The sequence below is a fragment of the Echinops telfairi genome, unplaced genomic scaffold, assembly GCF_000313985.2.
Source record: "Echinops telfairi isolate 266 unplaced genomic scaffold, ASM31398v2 ScPeMD7_1;HRSCAF=3_0, whole genome shotgun sequence".
NCBI classification, from domain to species: domain Eukaryota; kingdom Metazoa; phylum Chordata; class Mammalia; order Afrosoricida; family Tenrecidae; genus Echinops; species Echinops telfairi.
In genome coordinates this window covers 90724014-90735214 of record NW_022103896.1, presented here as the reverse complement: position 1 = coordinate 90735214, position 11201 = coordinate 90724014, and the positions used below count along the sequence as shown (strand labels likewise).

General features: G+C 39.0%; 1 protein-coding gene across 1 annotated transcript in view; it reads right to left on the bottom strand.

Moving 5' to 3' along the window:
- SHC3 (SHC adaptor protein 3) overlaps positions 1 to 11201 on the bottom strand; it is a 249246-nt gene that overhangs the window by 52931 nt on the left and 185114 nt on the right. The window contains exons 8-9 of the mRNA XM_004697582.2: positions 2302 to 2452; positions 300 to 387 (exon numbers count right to left, since the gene is read on the bottom strand). Of these exons, the coding sequence (XP_004697639.1) occupies positions 300 to 387; positions 2302 to 2452 (239 nt within the window). The remainder of the gene's footprint in view (positions 1 to 299; positions 388 to 2301; positions 2453 to 11201) is intronic.

Genomic DNA, 11201 nt, shown 5'->3' with positions numbered 1-11201 from the left:
GTCGGCACCAATGAAAATGTGATCTCGCATACCAGATGACTCTACAGAAGAAAGTCTATAAGGTGCTTGGAGACCTGGCCTGGGTCCTAGCTTTTACAGTAGATAGTATCTAATTAATGACAGTGAACACACTGAGTAGCTGCTATTTCTACGATATATTTCAGAAGTTGTAGCAGCAACTACAGCAAATATTTAAGTACTTAACTCTGTCACCCCACAAGAAATAAGCTATCTACTGATAAGTATTTTGCTGAAAATATATATATTCTTGCGTCTACCCATTTTCCCTCCCCTCTCACCTTGTCTAGCAGGTGGCTGCGTCCAGTCTTCGCCAAACTTGTCTTCGAAGTGTCTTCCTTGGTAGTATGTTTGCTCTTTCTCTGAAAACTACACAGATATAAATACATACACAAAGAAAGACAATTATTGTCTCTCATTTCATCATCTTTGAAAGCCATCCTATAGTAGTTGGGGCCTTATGATGGGCCGGTTTTGCCCTGTAGCACACCAAATTTTCTCATCATGCGCCATAGCACACATTACATTTGAGAAATAAGTTTCTCTCAATCTAAGGAAGAGTCTACATTTCTAGTCAAACTGTGCCTATCTTCTGTTTGCATTACCCTTACCTTTCATCCCTAAGTGTGGCCATACATTGAGCTCATCCAGATGCAGTGACACCACTGCATAGCTTGAACCAAATTTCACTTACAATATCTACATGCCAGAATATACTTCCCAACCAAACACATCTGCCCATAATCTGTTTATGCTTGGGCAAGTCCACCCAACACATCCCAGACTATTCTTTCTCACGCTGAGATTCTTTATTTCAGTGGTTTTTGTGTGTGACGATTTTATGGGTATTACCATCCTTCATGTGAGGTAAGTGATGTTTTCTTTTTTTAATTCCCTAAAAGAAAATGGAGATATCATAACTCTTCCTAGAATTTTGAATCGAAGGGAGAGCCAAGTGAATGAGTAAAATGAAAAGCTTCCTAAAACATTTAGTGCTTTCAAGGCCCATGTCCACAATCTTTCAAGGACCCGTTCGTGAGAAAGAGATGGACAAGGAGAAAGAGGTGGGCAATGGAAGGAATTTCTAGCACAAAGGAGTCACATTTTCCCATCGTCATCTCCCAGCACAAAGTGAAGCTAGGACAGGTAAGACACATTTTCAAGGAAAGAGGCAGAGACAGTGAAAGGATGCTGGCAGAGAAATACTGAATCACCGCACCTACAAAGCTAGAACTGACCCTTCGTTTTGAAGCCTGAACTCTGGGTTGCAAGTACCCAGAAGGGGGAGGAAAACAACAGAAAGCCATCCAGTGGTGGAATTTCTCCCCTAGCTGGATTAAAAAGTTGAATTTTATTTCACGGTGCACTCAAATGAGCTGTTGGCCCTTTGGTGTTTCACAGTTAAGTATCTCCTTAATAAATTCACTCAATACGTTCAAACTTTGCTGACTCTGAATACTTTGTTAATAAGAACTGACAGAATTGAAGCTTGAAACCTTGAGTCACCTGGTAATAGATCTCAAAAAATCCCAGGCCTTTAAAACGTCTTGAAATTGCTCCTATTGAAAAATGAGGACCTAATGCCAGGGGCTTAAGTGGAGAGGAAATGTTTTAAGAATGATGAGGGCAGTGAATGTACAAATGCGCTTTACACAATTGATGTATGTATGGATTATGATAAGAGTTGTATGAGCCCCTAATAAAATGATTAAAAAAAAAAAGAAATCTCTCCTATTATTATGACCATAGTATTGTGGAAGGGCATGAGATCAAAGGTGGAGTTTTGGATCGAACATGCACAGATCCCCTGCAATAGCTTGGGACTACATTTCCCAGAAACCTTTGTTACACCTGGTGGAATTTCCTTTTCCGTGTGAATCTTTAAAAGTCTGTTTTCACATAGGCAGGAAGAAACTGAAGCAACATTACTTGCTGGTGGAGTGATCTCTCTCTCCCGGCAGATTCTTAATAAAATTTCTCTTTATGAAAACCCCATTCTGTGCTTCTCAAAGTAAATCTTAATTTTGGGAAGACAGGAACCCGAAGCTCCAGTAGCAGTATGATAGAATTTTTCCCACAAAGGGAAGCCTCAGACTCATATCACACGAATCAGAACATAGCTTCAGGCCATTTTGACTAATGCCTCATAATATTCAAGAAAACAGCTCTCCTATTTGTGAAATCCAAATTTCTTCTGTCAAGAGAAGACAGAAAATCCACCTGGAATAAAATGGAAGGAAATAAAGTTTATCCACCATTAAAGAAAAAAGCTGTAAGATTTACCTGAGCCACGTCAGGAACACGGGGTCTAATGTTCTGTGGGGTGTTCTGAAACCCCTTTAGAGCTGACACGTTATTTGGAATGCTATTGTAGTATGGATGGTCAGAGTCGTCTCCTTCTTCTTCGTTCCATGGCTCATCTAGACTCTGCATTCTGTAAAATGAATATTTTCAAAAGCTTCATCAACTTTTCATCAACATCAACTCAAAGATGTTCTAACATTGACTGTGGTAATGATTATACAACTCTTCTTGACATGGCTGGACTAGTGAATTGTATGTTATGTGGATTATGTTCCAATGAAACATTTTTTAAAATGGAGCATTTAAGCTCTGATCCACTCCCTCCATCATATTTGGATTTTGTTATTTAAAATCCTTGGGTCCCACAAGTTGATGTGCTTCTCTATGTGGACTTAGTTGACACCTCACTGAGATGGATGCTTGTTGGAAGACATGCCTTTAAGATCCAGACACTGTTCTTTCTACTAGGTGGATACCATCTGCCTTCTTACAGCATTAATATTTTCAGTGATCTCTTCATGAGGGTGCGTAGGACGAAATGAGTATCCAACATCAAGTAGAACAATAATAAAAACAATCATTGTTCTTAGTTTGGGGTTAAAATTAAGTGTGATCCCCAATCCATTCATATGTTTATGGTTTCTATATGTCTCTGGTACATTTGAGACATCATTATCATTTTATGATAGAGAATAGTATCAATCATCTGCCTAGGTCAAAAGGTAATTCCACCAATAATGTCATTAATTTAGCCAAGAGTACTGAGTTTAAAACAGTTGAGAAGAGGAAATTATACAAGTATTGGCAAGCAAATCTGAGGAGGGAATGGTTTCAGAGCTTAAATTCTGAACACCCAATTTTTAGAAGGCTATGGATGACAGTGGATGCCCAAAATCCATTTGCAGGGTCCCCACATGGATTAAGCCTCCAGGGAATGCCATCTGGCCACACTCCAGGGATATGAAGAGCCTTGCTACCAGACTGAGAGCATTGCAAAGTCAACTGTGGTAGATGTAGTTAGGTTAACATAGAATAGCTAATAACTTGATCTTTTATTATTTTCTGCTAGCTTTTCAATTGAGGTTTTCCTCAACAGTTGCAGTCTCAGAAACTCACAGGGGCAGGTCTACCCTGGCCTGTAGGGTTGCTCTGAGTTGGCATTGACTCAATGGCAGTAAGTTTAGTTTGGTTTTTGGACTCTACGATTAAGAGCAAATGTCAGTGTTTCTTCTGACATCCACTTTGATCTTTACTTTCTTTCCTGTTGTTTTTAATGACCCTTTCCTTCTTCACAAATGACATTCCTGATGTTCTCCAACATTTCATCAGGTCTTCAAGGAAGCAAATCTGTTCTTGGGATGGTCTTGACATTCATGTGGGATAGACCTCACGATCATGTTTTAGCCTTCATGGGCTTGTTGTAATTTTCTTCAGCTTCAACTGGAACTTCCATATAATAGTTTGGTCCACAATCAGCCCCGGGCCTGGATTTAATTGCTGATATTGAGCTCCTCCTTCATCTCATCCAACAGTTGTAGTCAATTGTATTTCTTCTATTCCACCAGGAGATGTCCAAATGTGTAGTCATCATGTGTATATTTGGGAAAAAAAGTATTTGCTGTAAACAAGTCATTGGTCTTGCAAAACCCTTTTGTTTTATTCCCCAGTTATGGGGTTTATTAGGGAAGTAATAGGTTACAACTGAGAATCAGAAATGCTCAGAGTACAGTTCTTCCATCAAGACAGCCACCCTTTAGCCATGCCTTCAGGCATCTCTCTCATCAGTCCTTGGTCCCTTGGATGGCACCCACCGCACTGGGGAGTGTTACAAAGGTCTTTTAGCTCTACCAGTAAGCACACAGAGGCACCCCTCCCCTCCACCAGCAAGCCTCCTTCCAGAAGGCACTCAGCTGTCTTACTCCATGGTTTGGGAAGGTCATTGCTCTTTACCCCATTCTGCGACTGATGTGGTTTCTCTGCTTCTGCTTCTCACGTCCTTCACCGTCTCTGGCGCCACAGTTCTCTGTCTCTCAGATAGAGGAGCTTCAGTGCAGGGACTGTAGGTTCAAGGGCGCATCCCCCTTGTGGTAATGAGATTTCCATTTCCAATTCAAATTCTGTGCTAGCTACTGCTGCTATGACAGAAGTACCACTGTGCTTGCATGGATTTAACACATTGGAATTTATTTTCTCTCAGTATAGAAGGTTGAAAGTCTGACGCCAAGGAGCTGCCTCCAGGGAAGGCTTTCTCTCTGTGATCTCTGAGGAGAGTCCTTTTCTCTTCAGCTTCTGCTTCCTGGTGTCATGGAGACCATGTGGGTTAGTATTGGTCTTTCTCCATCTCTGCTTCCAAGCTCTTAAAGATGACGGAATTATTGACTGTTGTGTGAATTATGTGTCCAGAAAACCTTTTTAAACATTGGAACATTTCTTTTTTCTTTCTTTTTTTTCTTAATGGAACGTGTCTTACACAGAAAAATGTCAAAATAAATACCTCTAAGGAATATACCCTACATACAAGCCATTAATAATAGAAAAAAGGCAAAAATTTCCAGTATCCTTTTTTTTAAAACGGAATTCTAGAAATTAATCATTTATAGTGCTGGTGCTAGCGATGAATATTGAAAGTACTGAACAAATAAATCTGCCTTGGAAAAAGTAGAAAAAGAATGCTCCACAGAGGTAAGGATAGTGAGATTTCACCGCACATACTTTGGACAGGTTGTCAGGAGAGACTGGTACCCAGAGAAGGACATCATGCTTGATAAGGTAGAGGGGCAGCCAAGAAGAGGAAGCCCCTCTATACGATCAATTAACATGGTGGCCATAATGATGGGCTCACACATGGGGCAGATGTGAAGATGCAGACCCAGGCAGGGTTTCTGTTTGTTGCACATGAGTTGCCACTGACTTGACAGCCCCTAACAACAACAGAAACAACACAGAGGCTTACCGTATTCCGCAATGTGTTTATTGAGGAAAAACGTAAAATTGCAATGTTAACTTTCTCTGTTCCCTGGGTAGCTATGAAAATTAACAATCCATATTCCCATTGAAAGCAGCAACCTGAAGCCATCATAAAGGATAGAAGGTGACATCGTTTTTCAAGGTCTCATTCCCAGAAAACTGTCCTTGTTTGCTTTTTCTGGTGCGTCCCTGTGACAAAGACGGGGAAAGCTGCCTAACTGGTGTGTCTGCAGTGTCCCCACCTATCAGAAACAAGGAAGCTGTGAACCTGGCCACTCAGGACTTGTCAAATAAGGACATAGTGAAGGCCCACCTAACCTTAAAGCAAGAGAAAAAGCTTCAGCCCTGAGTTCGACTGCCCCTGCCAGACATAAAAGAAGGACCTGCCGGTTCCTGGTGGGGTCTTCCTACTTTTGCCCTTTTGGTGGCGTAGATGCTCTGGGAGCCTGTCCCCAGTATGTCCTGCCTTTTTTGCTTAATAAACCTGCAGTGCCACTTCCTCCCACCTGTTTGTTGGGTCTCAGCATTGTGATAGCACTGGGAGCCTCCTGGGAAAGGGGTCATCATAACCGAACATCTGAAATACCCTACTCCAAAAACTCAAGAAAAACATATTTTTACTGTCATCAAATTGATGTCAACTCCTAGTGGCCCTATAGGACAGGATAGAACTTCCCCTGTGAGCTTCCAAGACTGTAACTGTCAACGAGAGTCGAAAGCCTGGAGAGAAAAAAAATCTAATTTCCACTATTGTCATATTATTTTATTTATAGCTTTTTATGTCAACAAACCTTTTTGAGACATGCAAAGAAATAAGAAAGTACGTTTCATACACAGGTAAGAGGCTATCAATAAAAACTGTTCCTGAGACGTTCCTAGGGGGCTGTTGACAGATTGAAGTGTTAAAAAAGGAACTCTTTGGATTTTTGAATTTTGAACTAGTGGTTTTTGTCAGAAGCTGGAAAAAAATCTGGAACCATGAAGAAAATCCATCTCTGGGACTGAACGTTAAAGGGAGCCTGTGGGCAGGCTGAAATGCTTGCTAGGAGACCACCTGGATAGATCCACTTGTTGAGTGGAAGGGGGAGAAATGCAGCAATAAAGAGACAGGTTGAGTCTGGCCACTGACACCCATGAACCTTGTTTACAGGAACTAGAGGAGAAGATGAGAGCGGATTGGCTGGTCTGAAGTTTAGACTTGTGTGGAACCTGAGCCTATGGCATGACCTAGCCCAAGGGGGCTGGGTTTGGCGAGAATTTTTGATGGGGCCATGGTCTAAAGGCAAGACGACCAATGGGCACCTTGGTGAGGCTAAGTGAGGCAGCCCATACTGAGGTGACGACAGCCTGACCAGATGAAGAGAAGGATTTTGAGCCTGTGAGCTGGCGCATATTGCTGCTGAACTTATGGATGGCCTGTCTTGATTTGACTTTGTTTATAGATGTGGGCTCACAAGGTTCCAATAGGAATGAAGAGTCTTCACATCAAAGAACATGATTGTCTCCTCAGAGCACGGGGTTGATGTAAATGGGCAGTATAGAAATTAGATACCCAAAATGGGGCATAAAGTCATGAAGTGGTTGGCTTAAAAACTTTCATAGGTGGGAGAATATATTCATAGGGTTATAGGATTATGGTGTAGGTATTTATTTAACTGCAATTATTAGGCATAAAATATTGTGTTGTTCACTTATAGAATATTATGTTTAAATGAAGCTTTGGCATATATTGAATTATATGCATTTTAATTTTATCCTGTTAGGTACAGATATGACTTTATTATTTTATTTTAAAAATATATATAGCTAAAGAGTTATATAAAAGTGTCAAGTTGGCAAGGGATAGCCTGTGGCAGTTACATAATCTCCTGTCAACTTGCAAATTGTCAGTCAGGCCATAGCCAATGAGGCCTCCATATGGGCATGACCTTCTCCTGAGGATTCTGGAAACTCCTGTCTTTCTCCCTGGAGTCAGGACACTCTCTGCTTCATCTTCCTGCTTACAAGACACATGGAGCTACACTAGAGCTCTGGAGCTGAAGGAGTCACATGGAGACCCCTGCCAGCGCTGAGATACATACAACGCCACTGGATCCACAGGACTTTCCACCCACTGGCCTGGGAGCTTCCTGCATTTGACATTATTGCATGTTTTGTATGAGTCTGAAGAGGAATTTATAGATTGATATTGGACATATGGGATCATATCAGACTTATGAACTTGATCTAGACTGGGCTGAGATGGTTTTCTTTCTTTCTTTTAATCATTTTATTGGGGGCTCATACAACTTTTATAACAATCCATACATACATCAATTGTGTAAAGCACATTTGTGATTCATTGCCCTCATCATTCTCAAAACATTTGCTCTCCACTTAAGTCCTTGGTATCAGCTCCTCATTTTTCCCCCTCCTCCGTGCTCCGCCTCCCTCAAGAACCCTTGATAATTTATGAATTATTATTATTTTGTCATATCTTACACTGTCTGATGTCTCCCTTCACCCACTTTTCTGTTGTCCATCCCCCAGGGAGGAGGTTATATGTAGATCCTTGTAATCGGTTCCCTCTTTCCACCCCACCCTCGAGATGTTTTCTTAATATACAATTTTTCTTTATATAAATTTCTTTCTTATACACATATGAGTGTCTATGAATTTGATTCTTTAGTCAGCCCGAACTAACACACCCTCCCATCTCGGAAAGTCCCACTAGGAATTGATCTTAGAATATACTTTTATGTTCTCTAGAACAGAAAATTGTAATTAACAATATTGTTCCTTTTGATGTAAACAGGATATTACTATTTTTATTTTATTAACCAGGATGCTATAATCAATGCTATACCCTGTAACACTCACTAACTATAAAGAATAATATTAATTTTGCTTTCTGCTTCTGTCCACACTTGCTTAGGTCCTAGATAAATGATAAATAAGTTTTTGCCTTTAAAGGTGGACTGAAATGTCCACTCGGGACTGAAATTAAGGAATCACTTTTAGATTCTAGCAGTCCGGTTATAACCGAATAAAGATTCTTTAGATAAAGAAAAAAAAAACCAACTGTTTCTGAGGATGTCCAGATGTTGAACAAAACCTTGTAGATCTACAAGAAATCATTAAGGATATCAGCATACATAAATGAAAGGTCAGAAAGAAAGTGGCAGAAAAAATTTGAAGAGATAATGACCAGCTACTTCTAAAACTTGATGGAAAACCATTATCTACACAAATATGATGCTAAAAAAACTTCAAATATGCTATATTGAGTGATTCATACTCCTAGGCACATCATAATCAAACTTTTTGAAGCCTAACTGATAGGATGAATATAAAAAGTAGCAAGAGATCAGCTACTCATCATGTGCACGGGATCCTCAATGGCATTGACATCTGATTTCTCACTAGAAATAAAAGAGATCAGAAGGGTGATAAAGTCCAAGTACTGAACTAAAGAGACTACCAATAAAAAAAACTTTATTTAAAAAATAAGTAGGAACCAGTCCCCAAACCAAACCAAACAAAACAAGGGAGAGAATTCATGGCTAGCAAACTTGTCCAGCAAGGAAAATACTGAAAGAAGCACTTCAAGTTTAAGTGCAATGACACGAACTAGTAATTTTAACAAAGATGAAGAAAGGAGAGCAAACTAAATTTAAAGCAGTCAGGATGACAAAAAAATCTAAAGATTAAAACTGAAATAAAAGTAGAATTGAAATTTCTATTTTAGCTGATCTTGAGGGTGGGACAAAAGAGAAGAGTCAAATACAAAAAAGGGTCATTACTACCAATTACGTAGAAATAATAATAATAAAATATAAGAGAATATGAGCAATTGTAAATTAATATGTTAGTTAATCTAGGTTAACTAACCCAGGTTAACTAGATACCTCCAAGAAATACACATAATAGAAAAAAATTGACTCAAGGAGAAATTGAAAATCAGAATAGAGTTATAAAAATTAAGGTATTAGAATAGTACTTAAAAAAATCTTACCACCATGAAAATATCAAAACAATACCTATACATAAATCTAATCAGGAATACAAATGACTTTTCCACTTCCTTCCTCCCACTTCTCCAAAGTGTTCTATAATATTTGTTGTAAAGGTCCTTCACAGAGAACCTGAATGCTTGCCCGCACTTGCAAGCCCTGATCAATGAACATCACATAAGCTCTCAGACAAGGTGAGATAGTTGTGCAGGAAATTCATCTACAATATAAAGCCAGAACAAGACCCCTTGTTGTTAATCTGATTTAGAAATATTATGCCTGTGGCAGTTACATAATCTGTCAATTTGCAAACGGGTGGAGTCTAGCCTGTCAATCAGGTCACAGCCAATGAGGCCTCTGTGTTGGGCATGGCCTTCTCTTGATGATTCTGAAAACTCCTATCTTCTTCCCAGGGAGGCTTGACACACACTCTCCCTGTGAGACATTGCTGTTGACAAGCCACATGAAGCTACACTGATGGAGCCAGAGATCTGGAGCTGCAGCAGCCATGTGGAGACCCACAGCAACACTGAGATGCTTCCACAAGAATTTCCACCCATTGGCCTGTGATCTTCCTGCATTCAGCATTATTGCATGTGTGGCATGTATCTGAGGAGGAATTTATAGACTGGTACTATACATATGGGCTAATATTGGACTTATGGACTTGATCTGGACTGGGGTGGGATGCCTTCTCAATATACAATTGCTCTTTTATATAAAACTCTTTCTTTTTTTAAAAAAATTAAATAATCATTTTATTAGGGACTCATACAACTCATCACAATCTGTACATACGTCATTTGTGTCCAGCACATTAGTACATATGTTGACTTCGTCATTCTTACAACACCCGCTTTCCACTTGAGCCCTTGGTGTCAGCTCATTTTTCCCCCTCCCTCCCCAAAACTCTTTCTTATACACATTTGAGTGTCTATGAATTTGTTTCTCTAGTCAACCTGGACCAACACTATGCCAATACTTACTAGAGAATAATGATAGTTCAATAAACTCTCCCCCAACATTTCTGTGTATATTATCTTAATAGCTTTTCTTTTAATTTCAGGCAACATTTAAAAAAATACAGAAAAGTATAGTAATTAATATAAAAGATACTTATGCATCTCCCTCTGAGAATAAACGAGTTAGATTTTGCTATATTCTCCTATTTTTTTTTAAGAAATAAAATTCTTAAAAATAAACAAAAAAAATTTTCAGTTACTTTGATGTATAGATAAATATGTGATAATAAGAATAACATATTCATAGTAGACTCCACATCAGTGCTTCCCACAGCACCTTGTAGGGTACTGGAACAATTCAGGGGTTGATGGGGAGTGTGGGTGGGGCTGCAAAAGCAGATATCTATACTTTATCCTTAATTGTGGGTATATTACAGAAGGTTTTAATTGCTGAGAGTAGGGAGCAATGAGTAATTTTTTCTTTTTCTGAAAAGGCACTCGTAGACCAACTAAGTTGGAAACTTGTGTTCTAGATGGTAGGTATGCAGCTATTCACCGTAAACTTCATTCTCTATACTAGGACATTTTCTTATGAAAATGTTAGGGGAAATATATTAACATGTTATGAAACTGTTAGGGAAACTATACACTTAATAAATACAGTGAAAGCCGATTCCATCCCTCCCTATATGTAGATGCCCTAGAGTCATATATAGTATTTTACATGTCTTATATTTTTATACATGTTTATACATACATCTACATATTGATATATGTATTTCTAAACTACATAGAAAATTATTTGTGCTCATACAATTTTGACAAATAGCTCATAACCTTTTGGAACTTGCTGTTGTTTATTCTATTTAATATTTTAGAAATTTATCTTGGTAATATATGTATACTATAGAATTCTTTTTAACTGCTATATCCTGTTATATGAAAAATAAAAATTGTC